General features: G+C 42.3%; 2 protein-coding genes across 3 annotated transcripts; both read left to right on the top strand.

The window, feature by feature from the left end:
- Positions 1–3259: 3259 nt before the first annotated feature.
- Positions 3260–13263, top strand: brd2a (bromodomain containing 2a). 2 transcript variants are annotated; one of them, XM_068332435.1, is made up of 12 exons: positions 3260–5153; positions 7150–7456; positions 7565–7702; positions 8084–8234; positions 8340–8536; positions 8625–9119; positions 9738–9866; positions 9945–10136; positions 10245–10507; positions 10706–11025; positions 11128–11253; positions 11345–13263. In XM_068332435.1, the coding sequence occupies exons 1-12, from the start codon at positions 5122–5124 to the stop codon at positions 11467–11469; spliced, it is 2475 nt and encodes an 824-aa protein (XP_068188536.1). In that variant the 5' UTR covers positions 3260–5121; the 3' UTR covers positions 11470–13263. The 2 variants fall into 2 exon arrangements, with proteins under 2 accessions (XP_068188536.1, XP_068188535.1); XM_068332434.1 differs by having other exon boundaries at positions 3261–5153; positions 11342–13263.
- A 1612-nt stretch (positions 13264–14875) lies between these two features.
- On the top strand, positions 14876–18916 carry hsd17b8 (hydroxysteroid (17-beta) dehydrogenase 8). Its single transcript, XM_068333411.1, is given in 10 exon segments — positions 14876–14940; positions 15587–15789; positions 15885–16001; positions 16844–16939; positions 17112–17123; positions 17125–17198; positions 17551–17635; positions 18107–18149; positions 18483–18557; positions 18681–18916. Coding segments are annotated over 10 exon segments (768 nt in total). The 5' UTR covers positions 14876–14897; the 3' UTR covers positions 18701–18916.
- Positions 18917–19398: the final 482 nt, after the last annotated feature.

Consider the following 19398-nt stretch of genomic DNA (forward strand, 5'->3'; position numbering starts at 1 on the left):
CAGCATACATGAAATTACAGTCCTCTCAGGCAGTAAAAAAAAATATGAAAGAAGCGCTGTAGCGGGAGAGAGAAGCCGCTGTGGGCACACGCCGCCAGAGAGAGAGAGAGAGAGAGAGAGAGAGAGAGAGAGAGAGAGAGAGAGAGAGAGAGAGAGAGAGAGAGAGAGAGAGATAAAGGATAAAAACATCGTTCACACAGGTCAGACTTCTGCATTATCTCATTGGGAATCCTCCTCATCCTCGTTATGTTTGACATTCTACAGTAAATATTAGGTGGACGTTCGACTATTCAGTTGTTTTATCACCAACATAATGCTCTTTACATACACGTAATTGTGCTCTCATCTATATCATCATCTGTTAAATAATGAAACTTATTTAAAATTTAGATTTTCATTTAAATAAAAGAGTAAATCTGCATATGCATGTTACAAAAACACTTCTCATGAAGAATATTTAAACCCATGTGTATACCCATATTCTAAAAAAACTGAAATCAAGTACTGACATCTGGCTAATTTGCACGGTTTCCTTGATAATAGCCAAAACTGGTGTGGTTCTTACATCAGTAGTTATGGCACTGTGCTGCTCAGAACAGCTTTTAGGCATTCCAAATTTTATTTTCTATTATTTTCTAGAGGCAATAGTATAAAGAACAACACAATTATATTACAAACGCCTCTCAGGGAATCCTCCTGGCCTTTCAGCAGGCCTATGGTCATCTCCACCCAGCTTCTCGTCCTGCAGGGAGCCCAGTTGAAGTTTTGTGGGGGGCCTGGTTCAGTGTCAGGGGTCAGCAGCCTCAGTTGCCATGGGTAACCACTGTCCTCCAGATAAAAAACATCAAAGTCTCAAAGTCATACAAGTCTCCTTTGGTGGCTTTGATGTATTGTGTATATATTAGAGTGGATTAAAGGATAAGTTAGTTATTGCAAACATTTAAGCTACCTACCACGTTACAGTCTGTTGTTCAGGTAAGACTCATCGTACACCTGTGAGTCAGGAACCAACCAGAGCACTTTACTTCCACAAGTGTCCAGATCACAAATGATCTGGACAGCTGTTAGTTTATCTATGATGCTGTCTTTAACATGTAGTCAATCTACATGCACATTTATGCTCTGAACAGACTTCCTATTCACATCATCAGCTTCATTATGTGAGGGAGCCTTGATGGAATGTGGATACCATCTCTGCAGCAAATTACATCCAATTCTGAGGTTGCAGCACAATGCAAGAGAAAGTATTTTCAAATTCAAATTTTAACATCATTCACCTGCAATCCTGTAGAACTCCTCCTTGATGATTCTGACGGGATTATCTCCAGGGAAATTGACAAACTAGGGTAAAAGCATTAACTGCAAAGAACGAAGATGCACTGTGTTTATCAAAATGAGTTTGATATATACTGTATATCAAAGTCATTTTCACTGAAGGCCACATCAGTATAATGGCTGTCCTCAAAGGGCCAGATTTAATTTATTAATGTGACTAAATGTAAGTCAATGTAATGTAAAATAAATCTAACTACTCCTTAATGTTAGTAACCCTGAATTTATTACTTATTCAAGTTACAAACATAACAGTTGCACAGGGGAAAAAAATGTTTGTTTGTTTCTCTGTTATAACAAATCCTTTTAATTTGTCAGGTTATGAAACTCACATAATCCCATCAATCAAGGATCAAAACTATCCAAGTGAATAAAGAAAAATAACATCAAATAAAAGTTAGGACATTAGTTTGTTCAAAGTGTTTTTGTCAGAGTTCAAATCGGCTGAATTACTGTATTGTAGGAAATTGCTCAAAGCACACTTTTGACCTATTTATTTTGATACACTGACCTTTTATGCTCTCGTGGGCCACGCAAGATGATGCGGCAGGCCACATTTGGCCCCCGGGCCTTGAGTTTGACATACAGTATGTGAACTAGAGTGTGCCACTACTTTCCCTTTAGGGTTTATTCAAGTATATGAAATTGAAAAAAGTTCTATTTCTGAAGCTTTTATCAAAGGTTCTGCTGTTGCTCAGCAAGGCTTGGCAGCTAACCAGAAGAGGGAGAACAGCGCAAACAAGACAATCACACCAAATATGTGACACGCAAAATGTATTTATTTATTTTTTACAATTATGACTTACAGCAGGCTTATGTAAACGCAGTAAAAAAAAAACATATTCGTGGCGTTTTTTTGTTATCTCTTTACTGCAAAGATCATACAACCTACGACTCAGTAGGAGTATCCTTAGCAACCATTCAAGATTGATTGCCATCATGTGACAAGCTCATCCAGCCAGGCATAGAAACATTCAGGGACACACACCCTAGTGAGGGAGGGAGGGAGGGAGGGAGGAGTGTGTGAAAGAAAATGAGTACTGTTGATGAGTCAGAGGAGGGTGATTCTGATGTAATCTTCCAACCAATCCTTCCTTCAGTTTTCTTTATCTAAAGGACTGTTCCTGGATAGTCTGATCAGTCTCCTGAATCGCTTGTGACAGGGACAGAGCAGTGAATGATATGAAATAGCTCACCTCGTCTGTAAGCATAAATGTATCTTGATCTTCTTGACATATTGCATTGACACATTGATGTTGATGCTGAGTTGATCATCCATGTTGATTAACTCAAGTAGACCAATGAGGTTATAGTAATATATTCAATTAATGGCTGCTGGCAAAACTCATAGTTGTCTGATTAAAAATACTTTCTAATATCTTATTTAAATAATCAAGTGCAAATCTTGATGGAGCAGTATTAAGTGCCAAAAATAAATTAATTACATTTGTCAAGGAATCAGAGGATACAGCAGATCCTAAGAATATTTCACCACCATTAAAAAATAAATAAATAAAAATATATACACACACACACACACACACACACACACACACACACACACACACACACACACACACACACACACACACACATACACATATATACATACATACATACACTTACATAGTTTTCCAAAATGATTTATTTTTATTATGTATTAAAGAGCTCAGTCCCTTACCTGCTTTCACACATAAAAATGCATCCATGGGAGAAAATCTATTCTATTAATATACGAATTATTTCGTACATTAATGGATTATCTCGCAGCCCAAATGTCGGTTCGTCCGCATCTGAGCATCTCCGTCACAGAGAAAATCAAAAGTGGATTCTCCGCAAATTGGTGTTAAAAAAAACCTTGAAAGTGTTTTTTTTTTTTTTGCACAGCCTTAGTTTTTCGTCCGGTAGGAGCGCATGCGCAGTGGGCCGTGGTGCCACAGGCTGAGCTCGGCAGGAACCGTCACCTGGAGATAAAAATCCAGCCGTAACCCCTTAGAGAGAAACTCCTGGGCGGTAAAGGGACACAGAGGTCACTGCAGAAGTTTAGTTTGATTGATAATACAGGAATCAATGTCGCTGTGCTGAAATCGTTTCACCACGTGACCAGGTATGACCAATCGGAACGAGCCAGATGGAACCGACAGCGTGGTCTTTGTTGGAATATTTTTTTTAAAAACTTTATTCCCACACGTGTAGCCTTATAATTGTACGTAGGACCAGATGTGTGTTTGGATCGGACGTGTCGTGTCAGAACGGATGCTCAGCGGATGCTTTTTGTTGGTGTTCGCGGGATGCCACGTGTTCAGGTTTCGATCAACATTACAGTCAGACTCGTTTCATCACATGACTCCCCTCCCCCACCCAGCCTGGGCCGTGGGGGAGGAAGGCGGACATGTTGGGCAGAAACGTGTTGGCCAAAAGTGTCGAGGTGGAAGACAAGAAGATTATTTCAGAGAGGTTTCATCATATTTGGGATTTACCAGTTTTTTTTTTAATGTTAATTTGAAATTCAAGGTTCTGTTATTCTTTTCAAATATATTTGTTTTTTTTTGTCTTTTGGATTATTCAAATGTTAAGTTTTAATTCTGTACGTTACACCTTTAGATTAGTTGTATGTGTTGTTTCCTCATGTATGATCGAGTCAAACATCCCATCGTTAGTTTCAGTGACATTGTCTTGAATTTTAACCTTGATATGGGGGATGGGCCCCCTGGTTGGGAAACCATTTTGTGTGGTTGTATTCAGAAAACCTTTAAGCTAAATAAGTGTATTTGTAGTCGCGGTATGTTTTGTTTTCGTGTATTATCTTTAAGTTAAATGTCAGATCTGTCTTTTTATTACATGTTTCACGTTGTGCTTAATAGTCATCAGTATAATCCGTAGTTATTTTGGTTGTGTGGAAGGATTCCTGTCCCAGGGATAAACTGCTGCGTCATGCTGGTTTTGTGTCTTAGGTGTGGTCGCTGTTGTTTCTTCCTTTGGGAAACGAAGGGCGTTGCAGTTTAATATTTTTTAATTTAAAGCTTGGTTTTTGTGACTAGTGAGTCTTAAAATGGTGGTTTTCTAGCAGATGGTCGGTACGCATTTCCGGTGTTGCTGTTTGGAGCGAACGTTTTACACGTTCTGTGATATTCGACGTTGCTAGTTTTCAAGATGGCGGCTGTGCCGCCTTGTCTGAAAGACAGAAATGCGGATATTGTCGTAAAACCGAGAGGTTGTTGGGAAAGGATTGCTCTGCGGAGTTTGAACGAGTTCGACGAACAGCCAATAGGCGTCCTGGTACCTACCTTCGGAGCCCGCGTTAACGTCCCGCTAACCAATCACAGTCGTCCGTTTATCTACGTTGACGTAATGTAATCTGATTAACCAGAGGGCTGCCTCCTTGCTTTTGCATATCGTACGGGGTTGTATGGAGGAACCAGTGGTAGACCGAGTTTCTTTAGTACACAGTATGCTGAACCAATAGTATTACGCAACTGCTTTGACGGACAGCTCAACCTTGCGAATAGGTTGGGCTAAAAGATTGGCAGCGAAGGCACACTTTCAAGGGGTGTGGCCATTTAGATGGAAACCCCATCCAGCGAATCGCGCCTTAAGGGGCGTGGAAGCTGAGGCAGTCCAGCCAATAGGGTAAGCCATAGGTTTATAAAGTACCGGGTGTAGTCGCGCATTCGCCATTTCAGCGTAGTGGAGCAGCGGCGGTGTACTGTAACACTTGGCGGAGGCGACGGGCGAACAGAAACGGATCCGGGTCTGAGTCTTGTAAAAATTTAATCCGGATCCATCCTAATGGATATGGCTGTGAACCCACTCCTTGACAGGTATCCACCGGTAACATTGACTTTCAGCTTTTCATCAAAGGAAATATTGCATATATTTGTTTATATTTTCAATCATATCTTTGTTCGCAACCAAATGGAAAAGAGGAATGGACGCTGAAAGTGCTGCAGGAGGAAATGTTGTCGTGTGAGTTGAGTGAAAAATTCACGGGAAGGAAATATTCTTGGGTTGTTTCTGTTGTGGCGACTGGAACTGTTCGCAGTCCGCCGGCGCCATCTTCGGTGCTCGTCTGCCGTTGGCCGTCGGATCGGCTGCCCGGTAGTCACTAGCTGAGTAGCGTTAGCCGCACAGACCTAATGTAAATCAGATCAGACCGGCGTGTCTTGTTCGTTTTTAGCCGCAGACAATGTATTATTTTCAGTTTTAATGGATATCGTCAGGGGGGTGTTTCCATAAGGTAATGTAGCGGCTAGGGTTTGTTGTGATCACCGGGTAATTTATCCCAGTGTTAGCGTGGGGGCTAACGTAGCTATCCATGTGTGCTATGCTGGTCACATCGACCAAATTCCACTCAACAGTAAATTATAACCCAAAATTGCCTTATTTTATACATTTTATAATCACAATTGCATTGTATTCAAGTACAATTTTTCTTGTTTTTTGTTTCTTTCCCCTTTAGCATACACATAGCATTTTGCTAATTTACAGCTAACAATGTTTTTTTTTTTGTTTAGTGATAAATGTGATGTATTGGATTATATATATATTTTTATAATAAAGTACACTAACTGTCAAATTTGTTTCCAAAAGTTGTATCATTCAAAACTTAACTATAATCTTCTCCATCGCTTCACTGCATGCTGTAGCAGTTACGCTAGCCGCACAGGTAATACGTACACATACCCATGGGATTGCCCAGTAAACAACGTGATGCAAACACGGTAATCCTGCAACAATACTTGCATCAGTCGCTTTACAGGAGAGAGACTATAGATGCACAATGTGCGCTAATGTTGGTTGTAAAGGGGGCAGGTTACCGTGATGCTGCAAGTAGATGGACTTCAGCTTGTTTCAAGCAGATGACCCTCGAATGCCCTATCCATGCCCTTGAAGCAACTTTTGTTAGTCTGTGTGTGAGTGTGCTACCGGAGATGTCATGGTGAGTTCACTGATTTGACATAATGTATATTTCTGCTATATAATACAAAGGAGTGCATACCGTTTGTGGTTTTTGTCCCTGTGGTATGTAATGTATATGGTGCGAAAGCGACATGTCACTGGCTTGACTTGTGTGAAACTATTGTTGGCATTAATGGTATTCTGCAGAAATGGCCTCACTATATTTCCACTTCTGGACACAGTTGATAAAATATGAATGGCATTCATTCTATTTTTTACAGTAGGTGTGTAATATCTATAATTTTCTAGTTTTTGGTGCAGTGTTAAAAGACAACACTTTGTTGGTTGATGCCAGCCCGTGGAAATCCAGGTTATATGAAAGTTTTAAGTCCATTAGAATCTCATGCAGGTTATTGATGCTGTTTGGAGCCTGGAAATAACTTGATTCTAGCAGGGGCACTGACCAGCAGAACCTCGTACTGAGAACTTGTTGTACGGCACTGCAGGATGTTGACTCGTACAATGACACAGCGTCTGGTCGATGTGTGATCTGGACAGTGAAAGCTAAACGGTGTGTTTATTTTTTCCTAAAGGAAAGTGGGTGAGGAATGTTGTCTGATAGGAAGGATGTTGTCATACCCGTTGACCTGGAACTGGGAGGATTGAACCAGCAGGAGGAGTTTGCCCCCTGATGTTTTGATCATGTGACCAACTGAGTCAGAGGATAGCAGAGTAAACGTTTATTACTAGTCACATTTGTGTATAGAATCAGTGTACCTGACTTTCTTCGTTCGATTGGGGGTAACTCACCAACAACATTCCCTTGTTTTCAATCAAGCGTTTGAATTTCTTTTCAATGCACGCTGCTACATCCGTCTGAGTCGACATACTCAAACTGGATTGATCTGCTCTCTACAGCTCTCACATCGGGGGTGAGGTTGGCATAATGGGAGTCACAACGATGGACCAGGGGTCCGGCGCGGCCGGAAAACGCATCCGAAAGCCTTCCCTCCTCTATGAGGGCTTTGAGAGTCCCGGACTGCCTGCCATGAGCCAGATGACCCACTCGGGGCCCCCGCAGCCTCAGGTGAAAGACCCCAACCGACACGGCAGGATGACCAACCAGCTGATGTTCCTGCAGAAAGTCCTGCTCAAGTCTCTGTGGAGGCACCACTTCGCCTGGCCCTTCCACGAACCCGTAGACGCAGTCAAGCTCAATCTGCCCGTGAGTGTGAACGTATAAGGCCGTCCTGATTTTGTTTCCTAGAGCTCACTTGAGTGAGAGCAGCTTCTGAATGTAACGAACACTGTTTGATATCCCGCTGCCCTCCAGGACTATCATAAGATCATCAAAACCGCCATGGACATGGGCACCATTAAGAAGAGACTAGAAAATAACTACTACCGCAGTGCGAGCGAGTGCATTCAAGACTTCAACACCATGTTCACCAATTGTTATATTTATAATAAGGTAAGACGTTGCTAAGTGTATGTGTGTACAGTATTTTCCGCACTATAAGGCGCAACTAAAAGCCTTTAAATTTTCTCAATTTCTTAAAATCCAATGTGATTTATGTATGATTTTTTTTTTAAAATAGACCATTGAAGATGAGTTCTCCAATGCGTTTCATAATCCAGTGCGCTTTTTGTATTTTTTTTTTAAATATGGCATTTATTGAAGGTGCGCCTTATAATGTGGAAGATACTGTAGCTGTGAGAGGATGTGGCGTTCTGCTAAACTACTATTTAGCTAGTAACCGTTAAGACCTGACCTGATTTTCAGTTTAGTAAACGTCATAAAATCCACTTCTCTGATTGGGATGATGTTAACTTTGCCCCCCCCCCCCTGTAGCCGACCGATGACATCGTGCTGATGGCGCAGTCTCTGGAGAAAGCCTTCCTGCAGAAAGTGGCGCAGATGCCCCAGGAGGAAGTGGAGCTACCTCCCCCCCTTCCAAGGAGCAAACAAGGAAAATCTATCAGGAAAGGCCGAGCGAACGCAGGTGAGACCGACTCTTCATCCTTCGGAGTCGCGTTGACACGCGTGTGCAGACGGTTCCATGATTATCGACCTCCTGTAACCCCACCTGTTCCGCCCCGACCTACAGTCCCTGGAGGAGTGACGACAGCCCATCAGGTCCCGGCCGTCTCCCAGTCGGCGTATTCGCCCCCCACCCCGGAAACACCCGACCCCATCCTCTCCACCCCCCCACAGACTCTTCTGACCAAGGGTCTGCCGTCTCTTCCGCTCGAACAAAGCCTCCCCACCCTCACGGGTCTGCCCCCCACACAGCCCACCGCCAAGGTAGCGCGACGGCCTTTCGAGTAAAAGCTAACGGAGACGGCAGACTAAACTCTGACTCACCTACTCGCATTCTTTGTTCACCCCCCAGAAAAAAGGTGTGAAGAGGAAAGCGGACACCACCACCCCCACGACGGTTGCCATGCCCATCATGAGCACCATGGGCATCAGCCTGGCGGTGGGCGGCGGGCACGACTCCCCGCTTACCCTGACGTCTCTCGGCGTCGACCACGGTGCCACCCTGGGGATGAACCCCGGTCTGGGTCAGGGCATGGGGGGGATGGGAATGAGCTGCGGCGCCGTGATGATGAATAACAAAACGTCGGCGGGCGCGAGGAGAGGCGTGAGCGGACGGCCCATCAAGCCCCCGAAGAAGGACTTACCGGACTCCATGCTGCCGCCGCCGGTGCGCCGCAGCAAGCTGAGCCCCCAGCTGCGCTACTGCAGCGGCGTCCTGAAGGAGCTGCTGTCCAAGAAGCACGCGGCGTACGCCTGGCCCTTTTATAAGCCTGTCGATGCGTCAACACTCGGTCTCCATGACTACCATGACATCATCAAGCAGCCCATGGACCTCAGCACCATCAAGGTATCATTTTTTTAAGAGTACAGTATTTTCCGCACTATAAGGCGCACCTTAAAAACCTTTAATTTTCTCAAAAACCGACATTTTACCTTATAAGTGCACAACTTTCGGCGTGAACAGGGTGATCCTTGTTCTGTTCTGCTGACTAGCCTTCGTATCGCCACACAATTTTGTGTGTACTCCTTCTGTGACATCAGATAGATGGATATAAACTTTATTAATCCCGGAAGAAATTCCCACGTATCCGCTGCTCAGGCATTAAACAATGAGTACATACTGGATAAACACCAGGAGAAAAAGAAACACTGGCACCACAGGACATACACTACACTAACAGACACATGCAGCATTAACAGGACTTATATACTAAACTATAACTAAAATATAAGCTGTATAAAATTAAATAAAATAACAAAAATAAAAAGTGCAAGTGAAAATTAGCAGGAGGCCGACATGGTGGCTAAGGTACATCCTTACAATGTAAGGCATCACTATCTAACAGGACAACATCTAGTATGTAATATATATCTAATATCACAATGGTCAAAAATTTAGATGTGATGTTCAAAAAAATCCATTTCCAATCCAGTATTTAGTTCAACTTTTTTTTCTTGTTTAAAGCGGAAGATGGACTCGAGAGAATACCTCGACTCGCCGCAGTTCTCTGCCGACGTCAGACTGATGTTCTCCAACTGCTACAAGTACAACCCCCCCGATCATGACGTGGTGTCCATGGCCAGAAAACTCCAGGTGCATTTTGTGTGAGAATAATTCATCCCTGTCTTCGTCCACAAACCGGTCCACTCACTCACAGATTCCCTGTTTCAGGATGTGTTTGAGTTCTGCTTCGCCAAGATGCCAGACGAGCCCCCGGCGCCCCCTAGCTCCTCGTCTTCCTCCTCCTCGTCTTCGTCGTCGTCCGAAAGCGAGCTGAGCAGCGAGAGCGAGGAGAGTGAGAGCAGCCCCAGCTCCGACTCTGAGGAGGAGAGGGCCAATCGCCTGGCAGAGCTGCAAGAACAGGTGACTTCTGGGACTTCATGCATATTAATGCAGTTAATGTGATATTCTGAATTTGTTCTTTCCCCAGTATTTTAGTGATTCATCCCTAATCTCTCCCTCTCCCTCCAGCTAAAAGCAGTACACGAGCAGCTCACCGCGCTCTCCCAGGGCCCCATCGTCAAACCCAAGAGAAAGAAAGAGAAGAAAGAGAAGAGGAAGAAGAAAAAGGTAGAAAAAGAGAAACATCGGAGGATAGAAGAAGAGCTGCTGCCTGTTAAACCCGCCAAGGCCCCCAAGATCACAAAGACGCCAAAGACCAAGAGCAGCCGGGCTTCAGGGTGTCCTGGAATTCCAATTAAGAAGGCGCCAAGCAAGAAAAACAACAAGAGCAAGTGAGTAGTGACACCTAGTGGTCAGATGTGGAACTGAAACCTAGTGTTAAGGCTTGGAAAAGATGCCTGGAAAATTACTACGAAGTACCAAAACAGTCTTTGATCAAACAGGAAGTTATTGTTAAAGTTGTCAAAATGGAAAACTGTTCTAATACTTTCAGCATTTTAAATACTCCTCTAATCACCCTCTTTCCTCAGATCCAAAAAGGGCAGCATGATGTTCAGCATGCCTCAGTCCGTCCACGACCCCATAGTGAGTCATTTCGACTCCGACGAAGAGGAGGAGACGGCGCCCATGTCGTACGACGAGAAGCGGCAGCTCAGCTTGGACATCAACAAGCTACCCGGAGAGAAGCTGGGCCGCGTCGTTTACATCATCCAGTCGCGCGAGCCGTCGCTCCGGGACACCAACCCGGAGGAGATCGAGATCGACTTCGAGACGCTGAAGCCGTCGACGCTGCGGGAGCTGGAGAGATACGTCATGACGTGTCTGAGGAAGAAACCTCGAAAGCCGTACGGTCAGTAGAAGGAAACGAAGGAGTCCAACTTGAATCCTGGTGGGAGGGGCGAATCTTTTCTGAGTTTTTCTGTTTGATTCTGATGTTTCTGTTTCCGTGCAGCGAGTAAAAACATGGCCGGCAAATCGAGGGAAGAGCTCGCTCTGGAGAAACAGATGGAGCTGGAGCGACGGCTGATGGACGTCAGCGGTCAGCTGAACTCTGGGAAAAAGCCTCCAAAGACCAAACGTGAGTTGGCCACTCCCCCCCTGAGGATCCCGCCTGACGTCAGACCCCCGCCCCTGACTAAAAACCTGTCTGTGTGTGTTTCCTCCAGCAGAGAAGCCCGCCACGGAACCCCACGCCCAGCCGTCCCGTCTCAGCGCCAGCAGCTCCTCCTCAGACTCCTCTTCGTCCTCCTCCTCCTCATCCTCCTCGGACACGAGCGACTCGGACTCTGGTTGAGAGGGTTTTCCAAAGGGAGAAGGGGGTGTTCTTCGTGCGAGAGGGACCCCCCCCCCCAATCGTTTCGGCTTCCCACCCAGTGGACTGAAACGCACTCGAGCTACTGACGACGGCGCCGTGGGGACAGATCGGACCGGCGGGACTCCCACGAGACGAGACTTTCCGGGGGTGGGAGTGGGGGTCGTCGCTCTGGTTCCCGCGCTGGTTGAGGATGGATGAGTTGGATGTAAAGTCGGACGCTGATCGCGAAGCCGTTCTCTGGAGAAACCGACCTCGTTTGGTGTAAAAGGAGAAGAGCGACGCGCGTGTAGGAGGGATAAGGGTGCTAGAGCCAGAAGCTGTCTTATTTCTGGAGATATTTTCCCTTCTTCCAGCGCTCTGTCTTTATGCTGTATGGATGAGATGTACAGTTATAAATCTAATTTCTTTTATAAAGAAGCATTTTATGGAGCTAATTTATCCCCTCATTCTGGGGGAAGATGAACTGTGTGGACGTGTCGTTTTAGTTGTTAAATTTAGTTTGTTTTTGTTTTTTTCTTGAGTGGAGGTAGAGGGGGAAACAACGTGTGTCTTGTATGAATGATTGTGTGTGTGTGTGTCTGTGTGTGTGTGGGCGGGTGACACCCGGCAGCACAAAGCCCAGCCTCGTGACGTTCTCATCGATTTCGACACAGGCGTTGAAAATCCGTCTGCGTCCAGAAAGCACCTTTGTTTTGGTTCAGTAGAAGAAGAATGCATGCAATACAGAGGAGCTGACAAACACCTGCATACTCATGTACTACTTTTACTGCATTGTGTACTCGTCTGAAGGGGATGGCCACTGTACAGCGACGTTTGCATATCAGTTACTTCATAATTGTGTTTTGTTTGTGCTGTCGTGTTTTTTTTTGTTGTTCATTCATGTTTCTGTAAAGATCTTTTTTTTTTTTTTTTTCTTTGTGACCAATCTGCTAATAAATTGTGAGGACATGTGTTGTCCACTCATCTGCGCTCAAATAACATCTTTGTTCTTTTGATTTCTCCTTAATCAGGTTTTTTTTAACCTGACTCACAAAAACAATAGAAATGACTTTTTCTGGCTCTCATATATTTTATTTAGGAAGAAGGTCGAAGGTTTTTTGGTGCATTTACCAGACAGACCATCGCTTCACAAACTAGAGCTGCTCTGTCCAACCATTAGGATATTAACAGGCGTGGCTTTTATTTTTGTTCTTTAGTTGTGGAGTTAGTTTCTTTGTGAGATCAGAAGCGTGATGAATATTTTTTCACCACATGTCTAGTTTCTGTTTGGTGAAACTTTAATAATTCTTTCGTGAAAACGTCATGTTTTCCGTGTGACATCTAGCAGCCGATTCAGTCAGTAGAAATACAGGATGGTTTCATGTTGCATAATAATGCACTGTTTGGTGGTGGTACTGTAATACTAAAATTTGATTTTAGGCAAGGCTTTTCTTTTTATTGCTTTTAAAATCTGTGTGGTAAGAGATTGGAGTTTAGCGTTTAAAACTTATTTATTTAGGAGGATTTTGAATAAAGATCCTCAATTTCATCCAACAGAAAGGAAAGAAATGCTTTCAAATCAGTGAAATATGCACATAACAAGATTGTAGGAATTTAAATATTGAATGATCTCAATCTTTGATTGCTTCTGTTGGTTTTCGTAATTTAGGCCAGCAAATTTTTTCCCCAGCTTTTGTAAAATACTCCAGTCTTCTGAAGTTTGTCAGAAAATTCCTCTGTACTTGACTCCATCTGGACATGTGTACATAAATAAACTGAGACGTGTTGACTTTATTGACTGGGGGAATAATTCAGTTCCAGGTGTATTTAAACCTGATATTTAACAAGTCTTTGAAGGAGGACCTTCAAACTGAATGATTGACTCTTCTGTTTGAGGCCTGTGAAGCTACATAAGTGCAAAGACAGGTATAGCAATATATTATTAACAAAAATTATTAGCAAGGCTGTTATTTTTTCCATAATACCACAATATTGAGGAGTTTAAAAAAGTCAATCTATTAAATAAACTAATTGTGCTAATGATGTGCAAATAATTCAAATTTTGTTGCAAATTTGATGCAAATTGTGATGCAAAGAAACACAAAAAAATTTTTATGGTTAGGAAGTCATGTACTAACAAGCAACAACAAAAATAAATGCCAAAATGTTATGTCAACTTTCACTATGAAGTTGAGTTAATTAAATTCTATATAAAGAAGACTAACAATAGATGAATGTACTGTATTTTATTAACGTATAAGATCATACTTGTGTTGAGTACAGTATTTTTAGAACAAATATAACTGAAATAACTACCACGTTATTCCCAGAATGTTGGAATCGATAAGAGCTCTAATCCGGAAACAAGACCCACTGTTATAGGAATTACCGGTACCTCTGCTACTGTATTATTATTACTATTATTATTATTATTATTATTATTATTATTATTATTATTATTCGAGCTTTGTCTACCCTCTAGTGGTCAAATAGTACATCTGCACTACTTCCCATGTGCCATTGAATAAGCAGTACTTCCGGTAGTATCTCTCAAAATAAGACTTAGCGCTGATGCAACTACAGTACACTAGTTATTGTGCATATAATTTATTGTGCATTAGTCCTGCCCTATCTGAACTACTGCGCTGAGGTGTGGGCAAACACATATAAAAGTGGTTTACAGCCTCTATGCTTAACCCGGAAAAGAGCCATAAGAATTCTTAACAATACTCACTATAGAGCACACGCAAATGAATTATTCATTAAATCCAAATAACTTAAGATACATGACATCATAAGCTTATATGACTGTTCAACTCATGTACAATGCAGCCAACAACTGTTTACCACAAAATATACACGCACAGTGAATAATGAGTCCAACTACCAGCTGAGATGAAACACAATATATTGTTATTGTTATTAGTAACGATAACTATTAACAAGGCTGTTATTATTATTATTTATTATTATTATTATTATTATTATTATTAATAATAATAATAATAATAATAATAATAATAATAATTATTATTATTAGTATTAATAATAATAATAATTATTATTATTATTAATAATAATAATAATAATAATAATAATAATAATAATAATAAAATATTTGAAACTTGGGGACCAACAGCTGAAAAGCTTTTGAATATACGGTACTGAGCTATTTTCATTCACTCCTTATTTTCCCTTCAATGTAATGATAAAAGTACAACACACTGAACAGTTATGATCAGAACAGACTTTGACTAAATACCCTTCAGTAATCAATACAAGTGTAATGTTGGTATCAAACCTCCTCTACTTTTTAACCACGATACCATTTTTCTGTCTAAAGGTCGGGTGTTGATTCCCCTCACAGACCAACACTGACACCTAGTGGAGGAGATGAAAACTACAACAACACAGGAAGCGGAAGCGTCATGGCGGCCACCAGGCTCCTGTCGAGGTTGACTCTGGTCACCGGTAAGTCTGGAGGTTAACGGGCTCATTTATTCAGATGAAATTAGAGAATACTTCTGACAGGTGATCCACTAATCCAGCACCACAGTATTTAAGTAGAAGAAATGTTATATTTCCGTTACATGTTGGTTACCTGAAGGTAAAAACACAACAGAACAACCATCTGTTTGACGGCTGTTACCTGATAATGGAATCCTGCTAGTAATCCCCCAGATTCGGTGGATGTATTTGTACTTGGATTACATCTTTTTACTATAACATTTTCAACATTTGATTTTTTTTTTTTACACTCTTGTTTTACATACTATATCCATTATCCCGTCATTAGTTTTGCTTCAGAAAGTACAGTTTGACATGTGGGTACAATCAGCTTGTTTGAACTGATGTACACTGAACGCTGAGTAAATCATACATTGAAGCATGAAAAGTGTGTGTGCACGTTACTTTTTAGTGCAAATGTATTTGCAAACAGATGTGAGCCAAATGCAATAAAAACCAGCTAATAAAACTCACGCCTCATGCCTGTGAGCCTGCAGAAACCCCCATGAATTGCAAAAGAGGAAGAAGCGGATAAGATGATGAATGAATGAATGAATGAATGAATGAATGAATGAGATGAGATGAGATGAGATGTACCATCTCCATCCAGGTGGAGGCAGTGGAATCGGCCGGGCGGTGTGTCAGCGCTTTGCCGCTGAGGGAGCCTCGGTGGTGGTCGCTGACATCAGCGAAGAATCAGCCAAAGACACCCTGGAGAGTCTGCCCAGTGACCTCAGTGGACAGGGTCACATGGCGGCGGTGGTGGATGTATCGTCAAAAGACAGCGTGAAGACACTAGTCACAAGTATCCAGGTGTGAGTTAGAGACACTTTCAGCCAAATCGTTTTTGTTGAAATGCTGCAGAGAGTGTTTCTGGTGACCGTTCATTTCCTCTCCGTCCTCTGCAGACTCATTACTTTCATCCACCTTCGGTGTGTGTGAACGCTGCAGGCATCACACAGGACGACTTCCTGCTCAACATGGAGGAGGATCAATTTGACAAAGTCATCCAGGTCAACCTGAAGGTACCCAGCAGTGGCATCTGGAACCTGTGATGTGAAATGACGTTATATCCCAGAATGCACCGTTATATCCCAGAATGCACAGAGAATAACTTCAGGAAACAAACACCAAGCTGCATTTACATTTATCTTCTAACATTTATCTTCTAAATGGATCTTCCTCCATTTATGTTCCCCAGAATGACATAAGGCAACTTTGTGGTGTGTTTTGGAATGAGAAGTGTTCCATGTTGTCTTAAACTGGACAAAATCAATCAAAGTTCTCAGATTTATTTTACAATCTGAACACGGTAACAGTCTTACCTTTAGACGCTCGAACCAAAGGAGGAAAAACTCCATAAAAACGGTGGAAAAAAAGAAATTTGTGAGAGATAAGGAATCTCTCTCCACAGTAAGGTTAAACAGGATGTTACAAGTATAGAACAAAACCATTATAGCAGTCAACAACAACTAAAGTCCATAGTGGTTGAACTGAGTCTGGGAGCATTTTATTGAAGAGGTGCAGCCCAGGAACCACCGGTTCTTCTATCTGTTACCCAGAGCCACATGGTCACATCTCCACTGGACTGCAGGTTACTGGTAGAACCATCATTCCTACAAAAACAGGAAGTTGGGAAAATCTAAAACAGTGAAACTCCGTGGAGAAAATTCCCTGGGGTGGAGTTATTAACACAGAAAGTCAGTTGTGCAAAGTTTGAAGGAGCAGAAGTTGAGGGGAGACTAGATAGAGGGTCTCAGGATCTGATCAGAAGACCCCCAGCAGTCTAAACTGTAGAACTGTAGCTCTGGGCCGGCCTGTGACATCTCAGTCAGTTCGTCAGTCGTTCCTCCTCTGTCTCTTCCAGGGTTCGTTCTTGGTCACTCAGGCTGTGGCCCAGGCCCTGGTGGCCTGTGGGGCCCCCAAAGGATCCATCATTACTGTGGGCAGCATCGTGGGGAAGGTGAGAGTCCTGCGGGGCTGATTGGCATGTTAGGGTATCCAGAGAGGCACAACAGTCAGTGTGATGTTGATCTACAACACAGCATGTTGCTGAAGGGAGTTTGGAGGCCATGTGTGATGTTCAGGTTTCTGCGACGCGTGATGTGCTGAACCCCCAGGTGTGTTTTGTGCAGGTGGGAAACATTGGGACAGTCAAACTACTCGGCGTCTAAAGCTGGCGTGGAGGGTTTAACCCGGACCTCTGCCAAGGAGCTTAGCAGGTGAGGAGAACATTCATTCATTCATCTTCTTTTAGATTATTGTCATTTTCTAATCTTATCTGAAAATACGGGTCACGGATCTGCGGGACCCCACCTCAGCTGGCTACGCATGAGAGGTGGGGTACACCCTGGATGAGTTACCAGGTCATCGCAGGGCTACATTCACGCTACACACACATCTAAAGTGTCCAATTCACCTGAACTGCATGTTTCTGGAGGTGGGAGGAAGCCGGAGAATCGAACCTGGGCTCTCCTCGTTGTGAGGCAACACCAGACTGCAGCGTCACCACTTCAGGACTTCATAAAGCAATTCAGACATGGATCAATCACTTTTCCTTCTGTCTTCCTTCAGGTTTGGCATCCGCTGTAATTGTGTGCTGCCAGGTTTCATATCAACGCCGATGACAGACAAAGTTCCAGAGAAGGTCATCGACAAGGTGTGACCTTTAAACCGTCTGCTACGCTGTTGATGCAGACTTTACGGTGACGTTCTGACGACTGAACACAATGCATTTTTTAACAATATTTATATTTAGTATACAGTATTTTCCGTACAATCAGGCTTTAATATTCTCAAAAACTGACAGTGCGTCTTATAATGCGGAAAATACTGTGTTCATATTTTTATAGCTACTGTAAAACTACTGTATTTTGAGCAATTTTTGCTTTTATTTCAGAATGAAATGCGGTTGCTATTGCACTATAGAGACTATAGAGTCATCTTCACAATGAGAGAAATCCCAGACGTTAAATATCCCGGTGTAAAATTTCCATTAGTATAAGTTTCTTTTGTTTTTTGGAAACAAGTGGGAGTTTTAAAAGTTAATTATTGATATAATCTCCATCCAAGTCAACCAACGAGCTTCCATGATTCGGTGTCTTCCTCACTCTGCTCTGTCATGTTTCAGATGAAGTCCTTGGTGCCTCTGGGGAGAATGGGTCAACCTGCAGGTCAGTGAAGGCGTCTTAATCTTGTTATTACCGTATTGGCCCGAATATAAGACGGTGTTTTTTTGCATTGAAATAAAGGGGGTCCTCATACAGCTGGGGTCTAGACATTATACCCATTCACAACGCTAGATGGCGCCAGATATCTTTAAAAATAAAATGCTTTTTTCTCTCGAATATATTGTTGTAATCATTTGTTTCACTGTCATTATTTTCTGTATAAAAATTAAATTTGGTGTTCAAAAAGTCTTTTTCTGAGTCTTATAAAAAGAGGGGGTCGTCTTATAATCAGGGTCGTCTTATCACACTTCTCGTGCTTTTATCGCCTTCCTGCAGAGGTTGCTGATGTTTGTGCCTTTCTGGCTTCAGACGACTCTCGATACATCACAGGAGCGAGCATCGAAGTCACAGGTTCAGTACGATCAGACCCTCACCAGACGGTCTTTAGCTTTGCTGTCATAACAATTTACAAATGAGACGCTTTCTAGAATCCTACATTTCAGACGTTAACCTCAGCCTGTGTCTCTTTGTCAGGAGGACTCTTCATTGGTTGACTCGGCTGCCCGTCATACAAGTCCAGATCCTTCATAGTTAAATGTATTAAAAATGAATCTTCATTAATTAGCTTTTTAATAATTATTGATGTTGATCATGTTTTCTAAATATTAAACATATAATATAGAATATAAAGGAGTTTGTGCCAATAGACTCCTGTTTGTGACATTTCTGTCATGAATGTTGTTTTAATTTGAATAAATAAAGTATATAATTGACCATTCAGATGACTGTAGTGTCTCATATGATACTATTTTTTTAAAACTATTTTTATTTTTTACGGGGGAAGATGAAGGGAAAAGGTCAGAAGATTTTTGAATTTAGATTTAATTAAATGGTGATACCTCATCTATATTATTGTGAAGACCAGATCACTGATCAATAATAACTTAAATGTTGTTGAGGATGACCTCCATGTATTTTATTTGTTTTAACTGACTTAGAGAGAGAGAAATTTGATTTCCTGATTTAAATATTATGAAGTCGTCCTTGGTTTGAATCCCACTGTTACCACAAGATGAACAGTTGTTTTTATACTTGAAAATCTACCATGTTCTTGTAAATAACATTCATTTGTTTACACATAAATGGTTATATATATTTGTATCATATACTGCAAATCATACGAACACACATGAACAAGTGTGTTCTTTGTCCTCCTGCCAGTACGTATCAATATTATTGTCTATATTATTTC

This window comes from Antennarius striatus, chromosome 14 (genome assembly GCF_040054535.1).
Source record: "Antennarius striatus isolate MH-2024 chromosome 14, ASM4005453v1, whole genome shotgun sequence".
Classification (NCBI taxonomy): Eukaryota; Metazoa; Chordata; class Actinopteri; order Lophiiformes; family Antennariidae; genus Antennarius; species Antennarius striatus.

Excerpts from the sequence above, each read along its gene's own strand:
- brd2a (XM_068332434.1), top strand. The coding sequence starts at position 5,122 with ATGGATATGGCTGTGAACCCACTCCTTGACAG. Across the intron at positions 8,537-8,624 it reads CCACACAGCCCACCGCCAAG|AAAAAAGGTGTGAAGAGGAA; the intron begins GTAGCGCGACGG and ends TTCACCCCCCAG. Across the intron at positions 9,120-9,737 it reads TGGACCTCAGCACCATCAAG|CGGAAGATGGACTCGAGAGA; the intron begins GTATCATTTTTT and ends TCTTGTTTAAAG.